This window comes from Bombus pascuorum, chromosome 4, assembly GCF_905332965.1.
Source record: "Bombus pascuorum chromosome 4, iyBomPasc1.1, whole genome shotgun sequence".
Classification (NCBI taxonomy): domain Eukaryota; kingdom Metazoa; phylum Arthropoda; class Insecta; order Hymenoptera; family Apidae; genus Bombus; species Bombus pascuorum.
In genome coordinates, this window is record NC_083491.1 from 6,607,977 (window position 1) to 6,632,433 (window position 24,457).

The window sequence follows — 24,457 nt, forward strand, 5'->3', positions numbered from 1 at the left end:
TAATTGGAAAAAGATGTATCACTGAAATAAAAATATAAAATGACAGCAAGACACAAATATATATGAATATTTTGTTATTTATTAAGCAATTATTTGCTTCTTTCTGCAGGATAAAGTTTTGTAATACAATATATTGGTATTTAAAAAATTTATCAGACATCAATGAATATTTAAATCCTAATGTGCAGTTTTGCTATATAATTTATAAACATATAAAATTTTTATTATCACAAGATAATGTTTTTATTAGAGAGTCACATTCTTTAATATCATTGTAATAATATTCTCCTTTATGTTTACATCTTAATAACAGCATAAAGATGAAAAATTCTAACGTTGCAAAGTCATAATCAAACAAGATGCATGTTCTTTTCTTTACAACATTAGTATAAAATATTAATTCAGACTTTTGTAAAGTTACTGAACTATCACTTTGACATTTTCAGAGACACCATTATATATTAATAATGGAACAATGCTATTTCTAGCTTATGTAAGGCTTGTTTTTTTATAGTTGATTATGAACTTCATACATTGTTTACGCTATCCTCATTTATTTATTTGCCATCTCACTAAGAGAAAATCTTTTCAACTAAACACATGCAGATAAGGCAAATGCAAATTCCAGTTTCAGTCGCTATTTATACATGTTACTGTAGCCAGAAAACTGCATATAAGCATATTTTTAAAATTTTGTATGTTCTATTATTTTGATTGCATTTCATGTACATTTGTAATATCAGAATATATATTACAATATACACATACATACATTTCTGTTTATCACGAAGCAACTTTTCGAACAATATAAAAAATTAAGAGTAGTAATTTGCTTTTTTGTATTTTTATAATTCAATTGTAATTCGTAAAAATTAATAGAACAGTTTTAGTCTATTGCATGCTGCATTTTAAATATGTATAATAAATTTTAAACGCAGTTTTCTTACACCAAATCGAGCAAAACAAAATGTATGTACGCATATTTGTTGAAATTACATTTTATTATTTCTTCCTCGAAAAATCAATTATTAAAAATATTATAAAACTGAATGTGAAAGATTGTGTTTAATAATGATACAATGTAATTCCATTAAAAGTGTTCAATTTATAATCATATGAAAATAGGTATGTGCATTTTTGCAATTAGAATTAGATATAAATATTCTTTATGTATCAAATTCAATATATTTACAGCCTTTATTTCATTTTTCGTTTGAACTATGCGTTATATATTTCTCTTTTATAAATTTAAGCTTAATAACATATATTTACATCTAAATGTGCTGCTGAAAATTCAAAATTATTAATACTAGTAGTTCTTACAATGTATTTAAATTTATTATAGCGTTCAATTCAGTTTATTTTGCGTAAATTTCTTATGTACTATGTACTGTTTAAAATAGAGACTAACTTCTAAAGTGAATGTAGCCTCAAAATATTAAAGCTTAAGATTATTTTTCAATAAAATATTCTTTGTTTTTATGTTATATAAGGCTGATGGTATATTGACTGTTATTAAAATTGTATAAACCTATGTAGGAATTGTTCAAATGAACTATTTCATAAATTAACATTAATTTTTTGGTATTGTTATTAGATATAATGTAAATAAATATCTGCATATTCAATTCACTGAATATTGGTGCAATAAATATGTTCACATAATTAGACTTATGGAATGTGAAAACGAGACACTTTATTTTAATCAAAATATTTCGTGTTGCGATATCGATCATTAAATTAATGAAATAGTTATGTAGTTATCATACATCTATGCTGCCTTTATATATAACGTTTTATGTTTCAGTAGTCTTTCTTTTTTCGTTGTGATGAATGGTGAGTTGTAATTCAAAATTAACATTCAAGTAGTACACATAACTAAACGCTCAAATCATTCATGGTAAAATAATGAATCTCCATTTTTTCATTTCCTCTCATTTTCATATATAGACGACACAATGTACAGTTCTATTCTCATATTTCAAAATTCATCTTTAAAAATCTATATATCGCAAAAGGTAATTAATGTTTGCAGTAATATTAATGACATAAATATATATTGCATAGAAAATTAAGTTATTAGCCAAAAATATAATTTTTGTGTTCATTTCGCTTTGTGTTGTTATTAGGTAACTATTAAATAGATCTATATTAAAAAAAAAAAGCATCAGTTCTGGCACGCATTGCTATTTGACAAGTTTGTTAAAAATTTATGCTTCTTTTTTTCTATAACAATAACAACAACAATAACAATTACGATATTTGTAATAAACGTAATGTCCTCTAATATCATTTTCTTTAAAAGACATTACTAATGATTTGCTTGTAAGGAACATACATCATGGTCAAGCTCTGCATAAAGTATACTGAAAGTTACAAGCCATTTGAAATAGTAGTCAATGAAAAAATGTGTATAAAAATCAAGGCAATTATTGTAATTTTAATAATATATATTTATGAAGATTCCACAAATTTCTCATACTACTTAAGTATCAGTATACTCTATCCAAGTCAAACCAATTTAGAAAACTGCTGCAAAGAGCAATTAACTCTTTTATTGGTCCCTGAACCGAAAACTTGTACTTATATTTAGCACCTTACAATTTTTATGTCTGTTGAATTATTTGTCACGAGCTAAGAAATGTAATTGGTAAAAAAAAGTATCATTTCTATACTAAAAAAGACGTCATTCAATTTATAAGCAATGTTTTATTTTTTTATACTATTTATATATTGTTTCATAATATTGTTAAATAAATCTTAGCTCAGACTGTGTACATGTAGACGAACTTTTTATATCAAGATTAAAATCAAATTGTCGATTTGAATGATTATGAACACAATGTAATATATAAAAAAATGTATATAGATTTATTAATGAACGATAGCTAATTTGTTTTTCTTCTAAACACAACAAATATTAAATTATTTACGTAGATAGGTAATAGTTAAATTGACAATATTCATTTTTAATAATAAGTTTTTATAAATCAATGCCTTTTATTAAATTTTAGTAGTTTAAAAATTTTCTGGGGTTCAGGGATATTGATTGTACTTAAACAGCAGTTTAGGCTATTATAAATTAGCATATTAATTAATTTAAATATCTTTCCATTAAAATTACACTGTTTAGATTTATACGCGAACAAATGTAAGCGACAATTTTAAATTAATTCATAAATATGTATACATGTATACAACTACATATAGTATGCATATATATATACATGTATATAAGTATACATGTGTATATCAATGCATTTTATTTTTAACATTCAGTTTCATTTCATAGCCACTGGACATTGTGTTTAAAATTTAAATATAGTACACGGCACTTCTCATTCACAATGTACTGCAATATTTTGTGATTGTAATCTTAATACTTTATAAATTATTATATAAAATGTTAAATTAATACTCTTTGCTTCAAATTTGTGCTACTTATGTAATGATTGTGCGGTGCATAAACGTATGAATTGCTTAATTCATCAGGCCAATTGTTAATTCATAATTTATACTTACACAAACATGATTTCATACTCACATTTCTCTTATGTAATGTATATACACATATATTTATATTATTGCGTTTATATATATATATTATAAATGTGTAAACTTCAAAAGCATATTTAAGTAATACTAAATGTCTTTAATCACGCTATCTATTTTGTAGGAAAGGCCTCGTAGTGCTAAATATAAGAAAAAAAAAAAAAAAAAATACAGTATAGATTTAACTTTCCTTTCAGCATGTTCTATTCAAAATTTTTCTCTATATTTTTTCATGAAGTTAGTTCATGGAAAATTTCATTTTTTTGTTAAATTTTTTTTTATCCATGAAAATGCATAAAACAATAAAATACATTAATTCTCAAGATCGTTTTTGTGCCCATTTCAAATCATCCGCCCTAGGTTTACAGCCAGTAGCTTTTTCGATTACAGTTTCTAGAATATACCAAAACCGAAGTTGTTCTAATGGCCAATTTAACCATCCAGTAGTAATACAGAAATAAGTTTCATGTGGTGCAACATGATGCACACGATGATGTTTTCTAGGCAATATAATTCTATGTTCTTGTAACCAAACAACCCAGGAAGGTAATCCAAAATATGTATGTGACCATTTATGTATCTGGAAAAAGTCTTTTATGTTATTGATACTATGACACTCTGGTAATACTAAATTTGATAGAATTGAAGAATTTTATATAAAAGTTGTACTTTGTTTCTTAAATATAAGAAGTTATCTGATATATATATCGACAAATTATATTCAATTACCTGATTAGTCATTGCCACAAAAATTGCAAGTAGAAACCAATAACAGGTCCAAACAAATTTTTGTTGTATCTCTGATTCTGGGAGAGTTAAGAAATCCCATGTTAATTTGTAAAGGAATGGAATTGTGACCATGAAATTGTCACCATTAGTTTCTATAAAATCATGCCTTGTTATGCTAGTTGGATCAATGTGGTGCTCTCGAAATGGTCTTAAAAAATTCTGGAAGTACACATACATACATACATACATACATATATATATATATATATATATATATTTATATATAAAAATTTTTTAAATGCATACACATATATATAAATGTATATAGATATAATCTATTAATAACTTTCATCGTTCAATGAAAACATTAATCTTAAACGTGTAAATAAGTATATTTTGTGCAACGGTTTTTTGCAATTTACCTTTCCAAGAACTGGAAGCTCCACGGAGCCCCATGTGTCAGCAGCCCAATGTACTAATCCAGATCCAAAATCTGCCGTAACGATGCCACAAAATGCTGCTATCGCTATCGAGCTCAAATTTTCTAATCGTAATCTGACAAGAATAAATATCGAATTAACTACGATGAGAGTAATGCAGATGCCGACACAAATGCACTCTTGCGTTCTTTTCCCTGCAATAAAAATATTATCATCAATCATCGTTAATCACCGAAATTTCGATACTGTACTATTCTAACTACAAAATGTAAAATATCTTTACATATGAGAGTGGTATCATAATAATGATTTTATAATTATTGTATAGATACAAAGATATGTATTGTTAGATTGCCCTTTATTTTAGTTCACACTCGAGAATTCCAAGGTGCGACCGATATATAGCTAATATTTTGGCAAGTATTAAAATCAGAAAACATATAATGTATTTACACGTGCCGCTAATGTATACTTTTCCAAGATTTTATATTAAATATAATGAAATTATTAATTGAATTCACCGAATGTATTTTTATATACAACATATATTCAAAATTGTTTTAAATTTTAATAAATATCGAGATATCGCTGAAAATGTCTACGTGGGAAAAAACTAATTATTAAAATTATTACCAGTACTATAAAGATTTGCTAATTCTTGAGCACCCTTGTGATTAGGACCCCATCTTGGTATAGTTCTGTCCTCTTGTGAAGTTGAGACCACCGAATTGGCATTGGGATCGTCCTCGAGCATCGAATTCTCGTAGATCTGCCGTTCGGTTTTCACTGGCGCCAAGAAATTCGTAGCCATCGAGCATGCGGCTGATGCCGCTTGGCCCAAGTTCGCTACCTTTATCTCATCCATACTTAATATCGTAATTATCTTGAATATACCTTGAATAATGCAAATCCTAACGTGTCTTTTTTTTCTTTTTACGAGTCGGTCTTGCTTCGTAACGGTTGCGCGTTTTTCGACATTGCGATGTCTCTTTGAATCGGTTACTCAAAAGGCAGCGATGCGTTTCTATATATTCGTATAAAGGATTTATATTCTATCGAGTGGGTTCTTACAAAATATGGACGATCTTTTGAATTTTGTATGCAGAAATTGCCATAACGTGTTACGCATCATTTGATGTAGTTTCTCATCATCTATTGTTTGATCCATCTGATTCTTGTACAATTTTCTCTACTGCGGTCATTATACCATTTATATGTTGGATTTAAAGCTTTGTTGTTGTTTTGCGTTTCTTTTAATTTCGTTCTGGATTCTTTGGATCTGAAGCCTCATTCGACGAAATTTGTACTACGAGAAACACACAAAATAACAATTATTATTACAATAAATAATTTTTATTTTGATATACATAATTAAAAAAAAAAATTGCATATGATTTTAATTCATGGAAATATTTTCTGGTATAAACTTTATATCATGCTCGATTATTAATAAAAATATTAAAAAACGTACTAAAAATTGCATATTCAATGTATAATATTTTACCAATATGATTATCTTAACATGCGAAAATTTTTCATTTCAATAACACTTTGAACAATCAAAACGAACATGTTATAATAAAATATTGAAAGCAACAACTGAACAAATATAACAAATATCGCAAATATCGAACTTTCCTCACCGAATAATGTTTTTTATATCTAATTTCATATATTTTTATCGGTATACTATCTGATAACTAAGATGCTTGGGAAGGCTTCAATAATAATAATAATTTACAAAAGAAACATTGTAACATAATAACAAGCTACAAAACTTATTGTATTGAACATTTTCGACTTAACTTATTACCATAATTGTGAATTACCTTAATTCAATATATTTGTTTTTTAAATAAGATATTACTAAGAAATTAACAGTAATAATATCGATTAAAGTAATTTCTGAAAAATCTAATAATTGCTCAAACAACATTTATAATAATTTTCTTCATTTTATTAATGCAAGTGAATTATAACAATTATTGCATTATTTTATGCTTATAATAAATATCCATCAATCGTTTAATTATATTAATATAAATATTTCTTCAAAGATATCGCTTCAACGAAAAAATTTAAAGCGTTTAATTACAATATTTGTTGCAGTAAATGCTGTCACGCGTTATCTTTCAAGAAAAATAAAGATAACAATTTATAAATATCTAAGCTGTGGAATAACAATAATATAATCCGCGTCTGTATGTAGGCATCGGCAAAGTAGGTTAATTTCGCTTTTACACGAACTTAGAAAATAATTTTGATAATGTATCGAGTCCACTTTTAGTCACATTTTTAATATGCGTGTACCGACTAATCGAAATAATTCAAGAGCTACTTTGTGTCATGTGATATTATTAATTTATCTTATCTTATATCCATACATATAGAAAATTTAGAAATTCGAAAAATTGAACATCTAGGACAAAAATGAATTATAAAAAATTAATTGACTAATAAATTCAGTTAAAGTGTCTTTCTAATAAATAATATGTCATCACTTAATTAGTTAATCGTCTGTGTTTACATATATATAAGTAAAAATTTTACAGTTCGATCATATAAAATTTCGAATGAATGAATATTTTGCATATACACTCGTTCAAAACTAAGAACATTTATTAGCCGCGATATTTTAACAAAATTGAATTTAACATTAAATTATAAATTATAATAAACAAATTGTTATATACTCTGTCGTATATACCTTTGCAGGCATGAAACTTGATATCTCGTTGTTCATTCATTTTTCAGAAATTTTGCACACACGATATTCTAAACCGGCGTGCATAGTTACGCACTCGATAGATTTGCGCTCTATGCGTACACTACACGCGCACGACACGTGTATTTGTAATTAAAGCTGTAGGTAACACTAAATAATATACAAGCAAATATCGACAGATAATATCATAATTTAAAGTTTCAAAATGAAACATTGAAATTCATGGTAAAATGAAATTTCGAATGGAAATAAACATCAGGTAGAGCATACCCATAAGAGAGGCGATAAGAACAGAGACAGCGATAGAGAATCCTCGCAGAATTCAGAGGATTCTTTGATGTTTCTGCATGCGGTCGTTATCTTGGTCGACACATTGTCCAGCCATAAAGTTACTGAATTTGCACGCTCAATTAGTCACTGATAGGGTCACAAGAGACCTACGACGAGACACTATCGTACCTCGTAACGATATAACACGTACATATGTAAAGAAAGCACGCATGATGTTCATATGCAGTCATGTATAAATTTTATACACGAGATTTTTCTTCTTTTTCGTCGTCAACTTTGATGTTGCTACACCGTGATATCACCACAGAGAACTGGTAGTAACAGGTTTGGGAGTTTGTATATTTTCGTGAATGACAAACACTAGTATAAGGACGTAAAATTGAAGGTAGCAAATAACGAGAGAGTGCGTGCATAAAGAGAAAAGAAAGGTGGGAGTAATTGACGAAAGAATCAAGGAGATATACGTTGACACAAGTTGGCATTTAATTCCGGGGACTCGTGGTTTTCTCTTTTTCATAAGCCGAAAGATACGAAAATAACGAATAGAGCGTACAAACGGAGGCGCTAGTTTCGCAGTGTATGCCTTACACCTTACACCGTTCTGTTCACCCGATTCTTCTCGATTCTTTCTCTTTTACTCGAGTTCACGTCACGCGATTTGCCTCTGTCTCTGACTCTTTCCTTCTTTCATACGAGAACTTCTCCTGCAACCCCGCCTCGTTTCGTGACGAACGACCGGCGCCGCCTGACGACCGTAGCTCGCGTCGCGACGCTCTCGTGGCGCCGTCATGCGGTTACCCTCCCTGATGTTACCACTTCTAGACATAAGAAGAGTTCCGTTGAGTTGAGGTGGGATAATTTGTTGCGCTCGTATTTTCATTCACATCGTTATTTGGAATATACATACGCATACGCGTTGTTCTACTTAATTAAATCGTCATTCTTTGCAACCTTATTATTACGTGTATTATTATGTTAATCCTACATTACTATTAGACTGTGGATTTTTATGCATTTATACAAAATTTTAAATTGCTCAGAATGCACATAATATGAAAAAATATATAAAATATTCAAAGTACTTTGTATAGTACTCTGTAGGTAAAACAATTTCTTACCCATCTTCTGCCTTTTTAATTATATTTTTAATAATATGGATTTTGCATAAAAATCCCCGGTTTAATTATTATACACATATACACGTTTTTTTCTTGAGCTTTTCATCATTGAAGATGTAAATATTACTAATTTTTTTGTATATATGTAATTTTACCTTACTAAAAATATGAATTTAGAAATTATTTTCTTCAGCGTATTGTTTTATGACTCATTAGCTGTACACGCTTATGAGATTTACTTTATAACTACTTAAAATATAGTATGCAAGACGCACGTAAATTAGGAGCTATAGAAATTCATGTAGTATATATATACGTCATCGATTAAGTATGCAATATGTCATGATTATTCGTGTATGTGTATCATACAGCATTCTTATATTACTAAATGTTGTATATTTGTTAATTAACTTGAATCTATATAATCGGGTGCGTAATTGTTAATATGAATGGTTAAACTCTTACGCATGTCCTTAAATATCACGGTTATCTACAAATTTAATATTACGATTGAAGTTTTCAATTACTAATTTTGATATCAATTGTAATGTGCTCTTAAAATTCTCTTTATATGAAAATTAAAATTTATTACAATTATAATATAAACAATAAATTTATAATAAATAATCACATACTAATAATCTTATAATACCAGACTTATATGTATATATATAATCGTGTATTTGCGTTGTACATTTGCGAGTTGTTAAGTTTCAAGTCTAATGTGACCTGAAAGTCCTTTAGGGACTGGTACACATGATGTTTCACGAAATACTCATACTTTATTTAAAAGAAAATCGACCGAGAATGACTAGCTTCTAAGTTTTTCATGAGTTATATCACGGATGTATGTAGGTCCGTGATCACGTAATAGATAATAGTACACACGATAACATACTATTATGTATAATAACAATCATATTATAATAGCAATTTTCGATATCGAAATTGTTAAATAAATTTTATATTAGCTTGATAGAAAATTATCGATTGCCTATCGCAAGCAATCGATTAATTTTCGTCGTTAAACCAATTTCTTATACAAGGTATCAAGCTCGCGATCTATCTATAATTATATAAAAACATTGGTTTATGTACTTACCGAATGAATTTAAATATAAAGAGTTAGATGACCATTACAACAAAGCAGTGTCGTTAACATGAATTTTAACTTCTTTTCCATTAGCTTTTTTTTAATATAATCTGCACTATTTTATAATATTTAATAAAATTTTCTTTGTAATTTATCTGTTTGAGGTTGAGTTCTTCTTTTAGCCTTGTACGACCAGTCTAGTTGCCAAGTTACAATAACGCCAAAATAAACTCAGATGTGCGAAACTTCGGTTGACATAAATTCTTAACCGTGATAAGCACGTTATGTATGCACAAGGGGCGGTTGTCAATTATAGAAGAACAAAAAGTGTTTTCCTTTTTTCACATAGGTTTTATTATACTATTAAAGAAGCAATGAACGTAAGTTCACTTTCTAAGTATTGAAAGTCAATAGTGGAAACGTTTCAATCGTATTCATTCGTGATTTGCGCTACATGATTTAACAATAAATGTTGAATCATTGGACCTCTACAATGTGAATATGAAATAACAATAGAGTTTCATTGGTGCGCGTGCAAACGTATAGGTGAGTTGCTATTTAAGTGCTATCAGTACCTAGAAACTAATCTGTAAGATAAAAAGAAGGTAACATCGTTCAATTTTCACAGAAGTTAGATTTCTTGCAATTATATAATACTCCTTTTATCAGCATTCATCATTCATCATTATAAAAGCAAAAATTATTGCTTTATATTTTCTGTATTATATATAATTTATATTTGATATTAAAATTGATCTAAAGACTTAAAAAAATGGAATTATTATATATACCCATCATTTATGGAAGTTAATTTTATATGTAAGTATAATTAACATCGAATGATCGGATATTCTTACATAAGTTAATCTAATTTAATCCTTCTAATTTAACCTTCAACTCTTTATAATTACGTTAACGACAAACCTTTAAATTTATTTCCTTTTTCCTTTGTTCGCGCGCGTTTTGTCTGACTGGATGTTTTGAAATGTATTGAGAAGTTTGTAAGAAATATTTATTTATTTGTTTACTTCATAAATTTGTGTTAATTTTCATTGCTTATGCATTATTTACGATTATACGTGTAATAATTTTTTCTTCTAATCTAAAATTAGTTTTCTATTGTAGTTAAATTTTTACTATTATACAATAAAATGTTTCATATATTAAATTTTGTATCAAATAAATTTTATTAGATTTTTATTGATTAGATTATCAATTAGCAAAATATGCAAAGATATTATAAAACATTTGCTATGGTTACTATGTGACAAAATGGTAATATTTCTGGTAAACAATAAGCTATTCGTATGGCCTTATGAATAATGATTCAGATATTATGTTTCGTATAACTTACTATTAAAATTTAGTAATACAGTGTGTGATCGGTCTAGATTTTCCTTAGCTTCAAAAGACACTGAATCGGCTATGCGTGTCGAGGGTATAACCGTGACGACATGATACATAGATTCTCAAGGTACAATGCACAGTGTATAATGTGTGTCACAATGAAAAACCACTAGTTAATATTTTTTGCTGCTGATTGACTACATATCGGTTATTCACAGACTTGTATGCTATGATATATAAAATCATGATAAGCATAACTACAGAAAAGATGATATTATGATCCGTAGAATGTACAAACATATATCTGTAAGTACATATACATATACAATGGTTACAAGAAGTATTTGCTTACACTCCAATTTTCCACCGAAGTACTTTTTTATTAAGTTGTGAATTTCATTTTTATAATATTATATCTTTGTAGTCATATAAAAATACTAGTAAATGATGTAAAATTTAATACGCTTGAATTTAATTAATTATAGTACGTAAATGTTATAATAAATACAACAGTATGTTAAGTTGACGTAAGTCGACTTGAATTTTTTCAAATATTAACAGCCTTAATAAGTCTGGATATTTTCCAAGAATCTCTATGAATTTTCTATTTCCTATTTAGTAAATAATAATCAATTAAGCAATCATGAATAGATTCATTTATTTATAATCTTTCTGAGAAATTCAACGCTCCGTGAATTAATATTTATTGTATGCAAAAACGGAATCATACAGTGAATTCATGATGCTAATTTTATAACACACTCATCGAAGTATCGTACAAAAATAGTTTCATTCATTCGTCGTACTATTATGTCACAAACTTTCGTTTGTAAGCCAAAGAAGATATCAGAAAAATGCAAGGTTTATTTTAAATTACTTCCGCAATGAATTAACACAATATCCAATATATATACATAATATCATGTAAAAACATCTGTGATTTCATATATATAATATGTATGTATGTTGCTTAGATTTTAATCAATTTTATTTATATGTGTTCGATAATAACTAATATAAAAAAAAGAATGCATTATATATATGTATTAGAAATTATACTACAATTAGAGTAATTTTTAAGTTTTATGATAATATATGTAGCAGGGAAATAAAAATTATTAGTAAACATTTGTACCAGTAATAAAATACATGAAACTATTAATGGAATACAGTTAAAACAAATTTAGATATATCTTAAAAATTTTTGTTCATTTTTACGTATATATTAATAACAAACATAAAAATATTAATATAATTTATTAATTTCTCTATATAAGCTTAGGTTACACATATCAACCTTTAATGTAATTTAATTAAGTTATAATGTAAAATTAAGTTGTAATGTAAATTGGTAAATATTGCATTTTTCATTGACTTTCATTAGTACATGAAATTCAGAAAATTACAGAAGTGTATCGTATATATTTCACACAATCCACATTTATAAATATGGAAATAGCATTCTGAGAGTGATCTTAAATTTATAAGTATATGACATTCAAATATTACTAATCGGCGGCCGCATCCGCAATAACCACATTTTGTTTACGTTTATTGCCTTGTCTCGTTAGACATAGTGTATGTCGTATCTTAAATTTTCTTTTCATTTTTTAAATTCGAGTATGATAATATTTAATGTTACTAATCTTATTAAAATTATTTAAAAATTCATTTGCTCATTTATTAAGCTTTCTAATTAGCTTAATATGTATATTACCATAATTATAAACAATAAACTATTAAATCACGTGTAGTACACCATTGTTGCACTATTCATATGAGGTTAGTCGTGTTTTCGTGTTTTAAGAGTTAGTAAATATGCCTTTCAGAGAAATTTAAACACATTATTTTAATAGTGATTATACAATATAATAATTCTATTACCTTGATTTACCAAAATCATGAAAGTTACTATGTTCAATGAAAATGATTGTATACTCCTAGTTGGAGAAGGCAATTTTTCATTTTCTGTTGCACTGTTCCATCTCAATTTAAAAATTAATATTACTGCAACATGTTACGAAGCTAATGTTGATCAAGAGCTTGGAAAGAAAAACATAGAATATCTAAGAAGTAATGGTTGGTATTTTTTTGGAAAAGATTAATATTTTTTCTTTATATTCTTTAATATAATTAATTATATATAAAAATTCTATGTTTTTCTTTTCAGGAGTTCGTGTATTATTAGGTGTTGATGCAACAAATTTAAAAGAATATCCAATATTAAAAACAAAATTATTTAACAAAATTATTTTTAACTTCCCTCATGTTGGTGGTAAGATGCGAATAGAAAAGAATAGGGAGTTATTAAGACAATTCTTTATAAGTGCATCAGAAATATTAAAAAGCAATGGTCAAGTATTAGTTACTCTATGCAATGGTCAGGGTGGTACAGCTATTGACAACCCACCAAGACGTTGGGATGATTCATGGAAAATTATAGAAATGGCAGCACATGGAAATTTTGTACTAACAGCGATTGAACCATTTGTATGGTCATCTTTTCAAAGTTATGTAGTAACTGGATATCGCAGTTTGGACAAACAATTTCATTCTGCTGGGGCTTTAACTCACATATTTATAAAATCTAAACCACCAACTGCTAAGAACATTGCGCCTAAAAAGAAAATAAACATTCTAGAATGCAATAGTAATAATTTTTCATGGAAAGATATAAGTCAAATTACAAACATATCGCATATAAATGAAACTAATATAGATACTCGTACATATGCATTTGATATAACTTTCAGTGTTAAGGAAGAATTTAATCCAATTAAATTTTATGTTTTGTTATATAATCATGCAGGACATATTATAAATGATGTTAATTTCTTAAGGTTATATGAATCAGAAGGAAAAGTAGAAAAAAGAACTTATAGAATAAGTTATAAATCTAACCATTTACCCTTATATAGAGAAAGAGTTATTAATATACACCAAAATTTAATAACAAATATTTTGGAAAATAATTTAAATGTTGTGGTTGGAAGATAATGTTATTACATATGTACATATATAAAAAGTGAAAATCAATGTAATACATAATTTAATAAATTCTTATTTATTTACATTTAAAATTGTGATTTTATTTTCAGATGTATTACATTCATCAAATAAGGAATCTAATTTTACATAAAAATTGTTGGAAACGAAGTATTTTATATACTGCTGCAATAAATATTAAAGAATGTAAAGATATAAATAAAAACATATTTAAATCATTTTGTACTTCTAAAAGATTTACAGAACAAAAGAATGTTCCCAAACCATTACGTAGTATAAAACCAAGAGCAAAGAATGACGCAGATAGAAGTATCCTTGATTTGAAGCAAGTATGAAGTTAAACAATTTTTCTTTAATTTGTGCTTAATATTTACAAATATTTACTTACATCAATATTTAGGTAAGAACAATTGGAGGAAAAGGTGGAAATGGAGAAATATCTTTTTTACAATTATGGTCAAATGAGAATGCTGGGCCAGATGGTGGAGATGGGGGACATGGTGGTCATATAATATTTGAGGTAAAAATTGAATAATAATTTGTTAAAACAGATTGAAGATAAATAGAATTGATAATATTTGAAATATGTATACTTCAAATGTTGCAGACATCATTATCTGTTAGAGATCTTTCACATATAAGTTCTGTTCTCAAAGCTGAAGATGGAGAAAAAGGCTATAATAAAAGCTGTTTTGGAAAAAATGCCAAGCATACTGTAGTACCTGTTCCTATAGGTACCATAATACGCAATATGAAAGGAAGCATAATAGCTGACTTAAATCAAGAAGGAATGATGTTTATTGCTGCACGAGGTGGTGCTGGTGGTCATGGGAATGCATTTTTTAAATCAGATGTACAACAATCTCCATGTATAAGTGAATATGGTGCAGATGGAGAAGATTTACAGTATGTGTTAGAAATAAGTAGTATGGCACATGTAGGATTAGTAAGTAAATGCTATATTAATATTCTGATTGATCTCTTAAAATTTAGTTAAAAGCTAACAACAATTCAAATGTTTGTATTAGATTGGATTTCCAAATGCAGGTAAAAGTACATTACTAAGGGCAATATCTAGAGCTAGACCAAAAGTTGCAGCATATCAATTTACGACACTGAAACCTCATTTAGGAATCATATTGTATGATGATTATGAGCAAGTTACAGGTTGGTAACGTAATATAATCAATTAATCAATATTTCATTCGTATTATTTTTTTAATAATAAATTTGTTAATTCCCAAGTGGCTGATTTACCAGGTCTTATACCTGACTCTCATAAAAATAGAGGACTTGGCATACAATTTCTTAAACATGCAGAACGTTGTAAGGTTTTATTATTTATTCTCGATGTTGCCTCTGACGAACCATGGAGAGATTTTGAAACTTTAAAATACGAAATCACAGAATTTAATGTAAAACTAAATAAACGATTACATCTTATTGCAGCAAATAAGATAGATTTACCAGGAGCAATGGTCAGATATTGTTTTCTTTAATTAATATTATTTAAAAAATGAATATTACCATAATATAACTAACTATATAATTATAGGAGAAGTTGGAAATACTCAAACAAAAAATTAATTTACCAATTATTCCAATTTCTGCTAAAATGGGTACAAATATATCCACTTTATTAAGAGAAATAAGAATACTATATGACAAGGAAGAAGAAGAGAGTAAGAAGGAAAATGTATTGTAGTACAAAGAATATTTTGATTAATTACATTATATATTTATAATAATTTGTTAATAAAAATCATTTATAAAAACCATTTGTTTCAAAAACAATATTTAATATCAATTAACAGATTTTTCACAAATTTTAAAGTTTTTTATTATACTAGCTACTTCCGACTGATTTAAGATAGTGAAAAACCATCTATTTAGATTTGTATACTGCTTTCTAGATGCCGGATCTAATACATGTTCGTACAACGGCATTAAAGCAGTGAAAACAATAATATCTGCAAGACTAATTCGTTCTCCCACTAAATAAGTTTTTGTCAATAGTATATTATTTAGTTTCTTCAAAGAAGATAGAACATCTTCTTTAGATGTTTTAATATTTGTCTTCACATTATTTGGAACATTTTTTGAAAGACATGGCACAATCCATCCAAGTACTGCTGGCAAAATATGATTATCTGCATAACTTAACCATTGTAAAACTTCACTGAATGTAAAAACATTGCTCGAACATCTTAATTGATCACTGGATAAATAAAACGCAATCGCATTGCTATCAGACAACACAACACCATTTCCTTCTAGCTTAATACATTTGGATGTGTCATCATTTCTATGTTGTGATGTAGTTAGTTCTATATCGCTATATTTAGCGACTATTTGAGTACGATAATATTTAATACTTCCGATATCATTGGAAAGTACCAATTTCTTTTTTAAAGTTTTAGAACATACAGATTTTTCGCTACTTTTCAATTGATCATGATTTTCATTTACAATATCTTCTGGAAACATGTTTTAAGTTCAGATACTTTCAGTCTATATGACATATCAATGTTGATATATAGTAAATTAGATCCTACCTACTATTCCAAGCTTTGAGTTAGCAAAATTTTTAGCAGTGTGTACCAACTTAGTTACGCATGATATATTCGTACCCGAAGCCTGAGCAGATTCAGATTTTCCACCACCTTTTCCTTCCATGAGTGAAGCAATTTCTTGAATCCATTCATTTGCTTTTAATCCTTTATTTACAGCAGACTATTGTATTTTATAAAACATAATAAAAGTATTATTTTTATATCAATTAGCTTATTTGGCTACACGCATCTGATCTTACCTTAGATACTGCGCTAAGAGCAAAAATTTTTTTAGCATCAGGATCGACACTTATAAGTAATGCACTTGTCTCTGGAGATATAGCTTTTATTTTTTTTAGGGCTGAATCTAAAGCTTTTGTATTACTATATGCTTGCAATACTTCAACTAATACTAAACATCCAACATTTTGTTGAATTATTTCTTGAATGGTATCTACTACTGCATTGACTATTGCGATTTTAGCTACACGCTCTTTATCGTCGAGTGCCTTTCTTAAATCTTTTAACATTTTGCGCATTTTATCCTATATTTAAATGAACACGTTTATGATGGTTACAAAATGAACTCTACAAAAATGTATGTGTATGTATAAAATGTACCTTTCTCCAACTTGAAATAGTAGCATGTGAAACGTCATCTGTTAATTCAACTATTTCTTTTATGTGTTCTTTTATATTTACACCACCTTTATCAGCTACTATAGTTGCTTGGAGTTGGTCTAAATGATTTTGTAATATAGATGCTTTCTTCTGAGCTTTTGTTGCTTCAGGGCCTGTTAGAGCTACTATACGCCTAATACCTTTAGCAATAGCCTCTTCACTGGCTATAACAAAATCTCCAATATGTTCTGTACAATGTAAATGCCTAAAAACAATTAAACCTATATAATTAAAAAATGTTTACAACCTTTATTGTACATTATTGAAAATATTAAACATATTTACGTTCCACCACAAAATTCTACGCTAGTTTGTAATGCAGCACTACTTAAAGGATCTTTTTCTAAGTCCTCAACTGGTATACCTATACTAACAACTCTTACAGGATCAGGATATGTTTCTTCAAACATAGCACGTAATCCTTGAATAGTTTTTGCTAGTGCTAAATTACTTTCTTTAGCATAAATCTTCTTATTTCCTTTTATCATATTACTTGTAATTTCCTCTACCTTTCTTACTTGTTCTGCAGTCATTGCTCCTGTTTAGAATATATGTTTAGAAGATGTTTAGAATATATGTACAGATTTTTTTAAGCATTTTAAAATATATTTTACATTCTGTGTGGTCTTTATTACTGATTTTTAACAAACCTTTATTTGTAAAATCAAAACGAAGACGGTCAGGTGCAACTAAAGAACCCTTCTGATCAACTTCTGTGCCTAACACTTTGCGAAGAGCATGATTAAGAGCATGAGTTGCAGTGTGGTTGCTCATTATAAGTCTCCTTCGTGTAGTATCTATGTTCAAGAAAACTTTATCGCCTTTTTTCAATTTTCCTTGACCTACAGTTCCAATGTGTAAAACGTAACCACCTCTTACTTGAACATTTTTTATACGAACTTCGGTATCCTAGAAAGATGAAGATAGTTATCTTTAATAATTATGCGTAAATACATGTAAATTTAATTACGGTATATATTTACGTCATCATCGATCTTCACTAAAAATCCTTCATCGTATATTTGTCCACCCTGCTCTGCATAGAAGTTAGTTTGATCTAACAAAATCCCAACTTCTTCTCCTGACGATACTTCATCGACGAAAGTCTTTGCACGTCTAACAGCAATAACAGTACCAATACATGGAACAAATTCATATTCTTCGTATAATTTATTATTTACAACGTTGTAATTATATTTCGGCAAGTCGTTTGTTGGTTTAATTCCTTTATTTTGTAATTCAGTAATTGCATGAACATCCAAATTAATTTGATCATCTACTCCACCACTTCTACTTTGGGAAATAAGCTGAGATAAATTAAATAATTATAATTATTTTACCAATAACATTCTGAATTATTGCTGCAAAGTACTTGACATATCTAGTACCTGAGCTTGCTTTTTTGCTTCTTCGTAGCCGATTATATCTACTTTTAAACCTTTCTCTTCAGCCATAAGTTGTGTTAAATCAACCGGAAAACCATATGTGTCGTATAGACGCCATGCAACATCACCTGGGAGAACATTTGATGATTCTAATTTTGCTATAGTACGATTTAATAAATTACGACCACGCGATAAAGTCTTGAGAAATTGAATTTCTTCTTCATTAATGACATCAATTATATACTGTGGGTCTTTTCTCACTTCTGGAAAGACGTCACCTATATTCCCATAAAAAAGTAATTTTTAATATAAAATGTCATAAATAATATAAAAAACTTAGAAATCAAACTGAAAATACTTACCAAGAATATCTACCACAACGTTCACCAATGACCCAAAAAAACCAGGTTTAGCATTCAATTTTTCAGTTGCATAACGTACAGCACGCCTCAAAATTCTTCTTAACACATATCTAAAGTTTCATTAATGGTACAATTTATATGATGGAATATGATCAAAATACGTAATTTAAAAAGACATAGATACATAAATTTAATAAAACACACCCTCTACCAGTATTATCAGGTACACCTCCATCTGCAAGAGCAATTGTAATAGTTCTTGCATGATCAGCCAAAACTCTATATGCCATATCTATTCCATCTTCATCTTCCATGCCTACCCTTCCCCGATAAGGTGGTGCTCCTGTACCTTCTTGTATTGCATCAAAAAGTGGTACAAATAAATCTGTATCATAATTTGCTTTTTTATTTTGCATAACTGACACTAATCTTTCTAAACCTAGACCACAATCAATGTGTTTTTTTGGTAATGGTTTCAAACTTCCATCAGTTTCTCTAAAATAATATACAACATTAGAGAAATAAAGCTTACTTTTATTATTATAAGTTACTTACCTATTAAATTGTATAAATACAAGATTCCAAATCTCCAAAACATCTGGATCATCTTGATTTACTAAATCAGCTGCTTCCCTATTGCCAATACGATCATAATGGATTTCACTACAAGGTCCACATGGGCCTGTTTCTCCCATTTCCCAGAAATTATCTTTCATATTTCCTGGTAATACATGACTAGGAGATACACTAAGAAAGTAAAATAAGTGTTTATAATGTCCTTTTATAAAAGCTATGCTAATAATAATTGATACAATAAAAACTAAATATAATAATACTACTACTAAATATTAAGAAATAAATATAATAAATATCTAATTACCCTAAAGAAAGCCAGATTTGTTTGCATTCTTCATCAGATTTTAAATTATTTTTTTCATCGCCTCCAAAATAAGTTACATACAGTCGATCTGCTGATAACTTTAACTTAACAGTTAGAAATTCCCAAGCCCAAGTACAAATCTCTTTCTAAAGAATCAGTCATATATGTAGAAATTGCAATAATTATTTTTCAATAAATCATGCATTACATGATTAGTATATTACTTTAAAATAATCTCCAAAAGACCAGTTACCCATCATTTCAAAAAATGTATGATGGTAGACATCTTTTCCAACATCATCTAGATCATTATGTTTTCCTCCAGCTCTAATACATTTTTGACTGTTAACAGCTCTCATTAGCTTTGCCATATCGCTATTAGGATCCACTGTTCCCAGAAATATTGGTTTAAACTAAAAATGATCAAAATAAACAAATGAATGAAAGATATATTTTAATAACTGAAGATAATAATATCTTTATTAAATATATTATACCTGGTTCATTCCAGCATTTGTAAATAATAATGTAGGATCATCGTGTGGTATTGTAGAACTGGAATGAACGTATTTGTGATTCTTACTTTTAAAAAAATCAATATAAGCTTGGCGAATTTGCTTAGCACTCATCATTGCAGTCATACTGATCTATTCTTTCCCACTTCTTTATTTCTATTTCTCCACTTTTACTTCTAAAATTAAATAATATATAATACTCATAAAGTAATTTGAACATATGGTGACAGTTTATATTGTTTATTTAAATAAAGCAAAATATTCAAGTAATAAATATTAATTAAAAAACTAAAATTTGTATTGACATCGTAATATTATAAGATTATAAAATATAAACAGGGGGTACAATCTGTAAACTTACTCGAAATTAAATACGGAAGTTTATATCAAAGCAGCGAGCTTTACAAAAACTGGATATAAGGTATTTCAAAAGAGAAAGGAAAAGATCTTTGCAACATATGCGATTGTACCGGCACCAGATTGTATCATGACCGTAACTTTAGTTCTTTGACTGCATTAACGGTCAAATCATCCACAACCACATATACATAGTATATATACTAATAAATGATAAGACTATACATAAACACGTAAATAAAGATACATAACCAAAAAATTTTTTAGATTTTATCACCGTAATATTCATATACATGATTTAAAGAAGGACTTATAAAATATTACTATAGTGGAAGAGTAAACATTATCAACCTTTGTTAAGGGAAGGGTAAAGGTAAATCAAAAATACTTTTCTTATTAAAAATATTTATTAACTGTATATTTAAACTATTATTTCTTACTTATTCATATTTCTTACTTAAATGGAATATAAAATAGTAATAAAATAATTATATCTAAAACTATTTCATTTTAGGTATATTTAATGTATATGCATATAAAAGAGAGGCAATAAAGGATTAAGTTATTGTCTTACACGTTGTTTAATTAACAAATAGTAAAAATGCCGTTTATGATTGGTAGAGCACCTATACGAAGAACATTAAACTATTTAAATTCTGGCAAATTAATTTTAAAAGATGAAATACAAATATTTTCTGTTAATTATAATACACATGGAGAACATCATAATGGCGCCAGGTAAGTCTTACATTATTTTCATAAAACTATTTGGAAAATAATTAAAATATTTATAACAAGTCTGATTTATATTTAGGCAATTTGTATTTTGGCATTTATCACAACTTCAATATAAAAATCCAAACGTGCAAATTGTCACTTTTAAAAATATGACACCAACACCTTTTATAAAATGTTATTATGGTATGTTATGTGGTAAAAACTTATATATATATACACACACACATATATGGTTTTAATTAAAATTATTTGAATGTCAGTTTAAAAATAATAATTTAATAGTTTTTTTGTACTGTATATTTTTAGATGAATTTTTTATTCTAACATTAAAAAATTTATAGATATTAATAAACATATTTCATATTTTTAAAATATTAAATTTAAAAAATTATCTTTTCTTAATTTTATGCAGAAAATGGAAACACTATGTTAATTGATGTAGATGGCAAATCTAAAGAAGATATATTACATCATCTTCAAAATGTAATTTGTAAATCACTGAAAGTTCAGCAGGAAGAAAGTATATTGAAAAGAAAGAAAGATAATCCTGCTAATTTTGGCGTTGGCTGTCCTAGAAGCTGTATGTGTGTAATACCTGATCAAGTACCATGTCCTGCTATAGTACCTCTGCCATATCACATACGTGGAAAATATATAAGAAAGCAAAATAAAGGGGAAATATAATTTTGCTTTAATGAGTGCATTATGGTTAAAATAAAACTTACTATAGCAAAAAAAAAAACATTTAGTATCATGTTTATTTAATTTTGGTAATTAATAGTTTTTTGTTTCTAGTTACTTAATATTAAATAAAAAATTATCATGTTTTGCATTACAATAAAATATGTATTTAAAGTATATATTTGTTTATTATATAAAAAGATATTATAGATTATGAAAATACGTGTACATTGATGTACATATTAAGCATTACATTGTTAGTGAATTAAGATACTTCTGTATCTAATGTGCAATCGCGTCACTGTAGGAATCATGTTGATAGTAAAAAAAGAGATTAAAAAAGACTAACTAAAAAATATAAGACTTTATAATAAAAAAAATTGACTTAATACAGAGACATTACTTAAAGAGAAATTATAAATAATATAAATATGCCAACTATATGCAGTCATGGAACAAATGTTAATTAATAAAAATGAATTGATTATCTTTAATTATAACACTATAAATGAAAAAAGAAATAATTTAAATTATCTTCTTGGTTTATGACGATTATATGGCTTATTATTGTGATAATGATTGCTTCGATTATGATAACGGCTTGACGTGGACGGTTTTGGATTTTCTGGCTTTTGATACAATTGTATTACAGGTGATCCATTTAAAGGCTTATTCAATTCAAATTCTTCTTTCGATTCTTTCATCAGTTTCAATTTTGCTTCTATAGCTTGAATTGCTGTTTCACGACTATTAAGAAAATTATAGTAACATTTAATAATAGAAATTAAAATGTACTTTCATCTTAATATATTTATAAACATAAACTTACCTAATTCTTTTATCTTCTTTCTTAGCTCCAGCTAAAGCAGGTATATCTATTTTTGGTTTTGGCTTATCCATATCAGACTTAAAAAGAAGAAATGCTGTTAATATTGTAATATTCAATTTACAACATAATATTAATTTATCGATGTAAACTTAATGTTTAAAGATTTTAGTATCTCTTTTTTAGCAACAAACTTGTAAAGATCAATATTTCAATAGAACTATTTTAATAATTACCTCTGTCACACTGTGTGCCCATCTCACAATGATGTTTTTTGATCCTACTTTTAAATTATGTAAAGCATCTTTGGCTGTCTTAGCATCTTGAATAGTTTTGTACGTAACAAATGCATAACCTCTAGGTTGACCAGCTTGTGGACCTGATCGATGAAACAAGAGGTCGAACTTTTCGATCGTTCCATGTCTTTGGACAAGTTTTAGGAGTTGGTACCAGTTAACAGATAAAGAGTTAGTTTTTTCAGATATTTTCATCACACAAAAAAATTATATTACTTTCAAATAATAAAACTATCATGTTAAGAAAGTATGGTTTGATTGATCTAATTAAATACTTACTCATTAATCCTTAAATCTAAATTGCCCACCCACAATCTTCTATCTTCCACATGATTTGATTTTATGGGTTCTAATGGCAAAGGAACTTTGGTAACTGGCTAAAAATAAATAAAATTGTGATTATTAAAATACTATCATACATATACTTCAAATTACTTAATTAGACTCAAGTATAATAGTATAACCTATTTACAATTTGAGAAATCAAGTTTTACCTCCATATTCATAGTGTCTTAAAAGATATTACATTAATCGAAGAAATCTTAATCGTCGATATTGACTTCGAAATGTATTTTTCTGTAAAATTGGGCATTAGACCTCAAGTATTTATATGAAATCGTAGAAATGCATCGACAACACATACATTCGCTTTACGGCAGTTTAGCAAAATTGTTCATCTCTACGGATGATAGTTACAAGTATTACGAGATATTTATTTGCAGAATAATTGAAATATGTTGTACAAATATATATCGATATTTATAACGCATATCAAAGGCTCTATTATCTTTAACGATACTTCATCGTAGTAAATTGTCCTCTTATTTTCGTATTTAATATATGTTCAAGATTATTTTTAATATATATTTTCAACTATAATTAT

At 27.6% G+C, this 24,457-nt stretch overlaps 5 protein-coding genes across 14 annotated transcripts; 2 read left to right on the forward strand and 3 right to left on the reverse strand.

Annotated features, from left to right (window-relative positions):
- Nucleotides 1-59: 59 nt before the first annotated feature.
- LOC132905786 (plasmanylethanolamine desaturase 1) lies at nucleotides 60-11,617 on the reverse strand. Of its 4 annotated transcripts, none has more exons than XM_060957419.1 (6): nucleotides 11,303-11,617; nucleotides 7,717-8,555; nucleotides 5,355-6,027; nucleotides 4,704-4,915; nucleotides 4,282-4,500; nucleotides 60-4,132 (listed from the first exon to the last, which is right to left on the reverse strand). In XM_060957419.1, the coding sequence occupies exons 3-6, from the start codon at nucleotides 5,584-5,586 to the stop codon at nucleotides 3,872-3,874; spliced, it is 924 nt and encodes a 307-aa protein (XP_060813402.1). In that variant the 5' UTR covers nucleotides 5,587-6,027; nucleotides 7,717-8,555; nucleotides 11,303-11,617; the 3' UTR covers nucleotides 60-3,871. The 4 variants fall into 4 exon arrangements, with proteins under 4 accessions (XP_060813402.1, XP_060813401.1, XP_060813404.1 ...); XM_060957418.1 differs by lacking the exon at nucleotides 11,303-11,617 and adding an exon at nucleotides 9,958-10,050; XM_060957421.1 differs by lacking the exon at nucleotides 7,717-8,555.
- LOC132905782 (mitochondrial ribosome-associated GTPase 2) lies at nucleotides 10,401-16,079 on the forward strand. Of its 4 annotated transcripts, XM_060957414.1 has the most exons (8): nucleotides 12,844-13,077; nucleotides 14,394-14,630; nucleotides 14,702-14,821; nucleotides 14,909-15,247; nucleotides 15,330-15,468; nucleotides 15,547-15,627; nucleotides 15,751-15,779; nucleotides 15,857-16,079. In XM_060957414.1, exons 2-8 carry the CDS (start codon nucleotides 14,394-14,396, stop codon nucleotides 16,004-16,006), a joined length of 1,095 nt encoding a protein of 364 aa, XP_060813397.1. In that variant the 5' UTR covers nucleotides 12,844-13,077; the 3' UTR covers nucleotides 16,007-16,079. The 4 variants fall into 4 exon arrangements, with proteins under 4 accessions (XP_060813396.1, XP_060813398.1, XP_060813397.1 ...); XM_060957413.1 differs by lacking the exon at nucleotides 12,844-13,077 and adding an exon at nucleotides 10,401-10,494 and having other exon boundaries at nucleotides 15,547-15,779; XM_060957412.1 differs by having other exon boundaries at nucleotides 12,846-13,077; nucleotides 15,547-15,779.
- On the reverse strand, nucleotides 16,018-21,168 carry LOC132905773 (alanine--tRNA ligase, cytoplasmic). 2 transcript variants are annotated; one of them, XM_060957398.1, is made up of 15 exons: nucleotides 21,038-21,168; nucleotides 20,659-20,852; nucleotides 20,386-20,574; nucleotides 20,162-20,307; nucleotides 19,837-20,028; nucleotides 19,486-19,776; nucleotides 19,282-19,391; nucleotides 18,923-19,197; nucleotides 18,518-18,841; nucleotides 18,185-18,443; nucleotides 17,820-18,072; nucleotides 17,475-17,739; nucleotides 17,114-17,398; nucleotides 16,857-17,034; nucleotides 16,018-16,775 (listed from the first exon to the last, which is right to left on the reverse strand). In XM_060957398.1, the coding sequence occupies exons 2-15, from the start codon at nucleotides 20,800-20,802 to the stop codon at nucleotides 16,105-16,107; spliced, it is 3,582 nt and encodes a 1,193-aa protein (XP_060813381.1). In that variant the 5' UTR covers nucleotides 20,803-20,852; nucleotides 21,038-21,168; the 3' UTR covers nucleotides 16,018-16,104. The 2 variants fall into 2 exon arrangements, with proteins under 2 accessions (XP_060813381.1, XP_060813380.1); XM_060957397.1 differs by having other exon boundaries at nucleotides 16,018-16,778.
- On the forward strand, nucleotides 21,143-22,629 carry LOC132905791 (small ribosomal subunit protein mS25). Of its 2 annotated transcripts, XM_060957427.1 has the most exons (5): nucleotides 21,143-21,227; nucleotides 21,301-21,406; nucleotides 21,548-21,771; nucleotides 21,848-21,954; nucleotides 22,184-22,629. In XM_060957427.1, exons 3-5 carry the CDS (start codon nucleotides 21,635-21,637, stop codon nucleotides 22,453-22,455), a joined length of 516 nt encoding a protein of 171 aa, XP_060813410.1. In that variant the 5' UTR covers nucleotides 21,143-21,227; nucleotides 21,301-21,406; nucleotides 21,548-21,634; the 3' UTR covers nucleotides 22,456-22,629. The 2 variants fall into 2 exon arrangements, with proteins under 2 accessions (XP_060813410.1, XP_060813411.1); XM_060957428.1 differs by lacking the exon at nucleotides 21,143-21,227 and having other exon boundaries at nucleotides 21,272-21,406.
- LOC132905787 (probable RNA-binding protein 18) lies at nucleotides 22,621-24,369 on the reverse strand. 2 transcript variants are annotated; one of them, XM_060957423.1, is made up of 5 exons: nucleotides 24,069-24,369; nucleotides 23,854-23,951; nucleotides 23,515-23,701; nucleotides 23,282-23,358; nucleotides 22,621-23,199 (listed from the first exon to the last, which is right to left on the reverse strand). In XM_060957423.1, the coding sequence occupies exons 1-5, from the start codon at nucleotides 24,078-24,080 to the stop codon at nucleotides 22,983-22,985; spliced, it is 591 nt and encodes a 196-aa protein (XP_060813406.1). In that variant the 5' UTR covers nucleotides 24,081-24,369; the 3' UTR covers nucleotides 22,621-22,982. The 2 variants fall into 2 exon arrangements, with proteins under 2 accessions (XP_060813406.1, XP_060813405.1); XM_060957422.1 differs by having other exon boundaries at nucleotides 23,515-23,725; nucleotides 23,851-23,951.
- Between the last annotated feature and the right edge of the window lie 88 nt (nucleotides 24,370-24,457).

Excerpts from the sequence above, each read along its gene's own strand:
- LOC132905786 (XM_060957421.1), bottom strand. The coding sequence starts at position 5,586 with ATGGATGAGATAAAGGTAGCGAACTTGGGCCAAGCGGCATCAGCCGCA. Across the intron at positions 4,501-4,703 it reads AGCTTCCAGTTCTTGGAAAG|AATTTTTTAAGACCATTTCG; the intron begins GTAAATTGCAAA and ends GTGTACTTCCAG. Across the intron at positions 4,133-4,281 it reads TTGTGGCAATGACTAATCAG|ATACATAAATGGTCACATAC; the intron begins GTAATTGAATAT and ends GACTTTTTCCAG.
- LOC132905782 (XM_060957413.1), top strand. The coding sequence starts at position 14,394 with ATGTATTACATTCATCAAATAAGGAATCTAATTTTACATAAAAATTGT. Across the intron at positions 14,631-14,701 it reads GTATCCTTGATTTGAAGCAA|GTAAGAACAATTGGAGGAAA; the intron begins GTATGAAGTTAA and ends ATCAATATTTAG. Across the intron at positions 15,780-15,856 it reads TAGATTTACCAGGAGCAATG|GAGAAGTTGGAAATACTCAA; the intron begins GTCAGATATTGT and ends ATATAATTATAG.
- LOC132905773 (XM_060957397.1), bottom strand. The coding sequence starts at position 20,802 with ATGACTGCAATGATGAGTGCTAAGCAAATTCGCCAAGCTTATATTGAT. Across the intron at positions 20,029-20,161 it reads CAAATCTGGCTTTCTTTAGG|TGTATCTCCTAGTCATGTAT; the intron begins GTAATTAGATAT and ends TTACTTTCTTAG. Across the intron at positions 16,779-16,856 it reads CTCAAAGCTTGGAATAGTAG|AAGATATTGTAAATGAAAAT; the intron begins GTAGGATCTAAT and ends ACATGTTTCCAG.
- LOC132905791 (XM_060957427.1), top strand. The coding sequence starts at position 21,635 with ATGCCGTTTATGATTGGTAGAGCACCTATACGAAGAACATTAAACTAT. Across the intron at positions 21,772-21,847 it reads GAACATCATAATGGCGCCAG|GCAATTTGTATTTTGGCATT; the intron begins GTAAGTCTTACA and ends ATTTATATTTAG. Across the intron at positions 21,955-22,183 it reads TTTTATAAAATGTTATTATG|AAAATGGAAACACTATGTTA; the intron begins GTATGTTATGTG and ends AATTTTATGCAG.
- LOC132905787 (XM_060957422.1), bottom strand. Across the intron at positions 23,726-23,850 it reads GATTTAAGGATTAATGAGTA|CCAACTCCTAAAACTTGTCC; the intron begins AGTATTTAATTA and ends TGTTAACTGGTA. Across the intron at positions 23,359-23,514 it reads GGGCACACAGTGTGACAGAG|TCTGATATGGATAAGCCAAA; the intron begins GTAATTATTAAA and ends CTTCTTTTTAAG.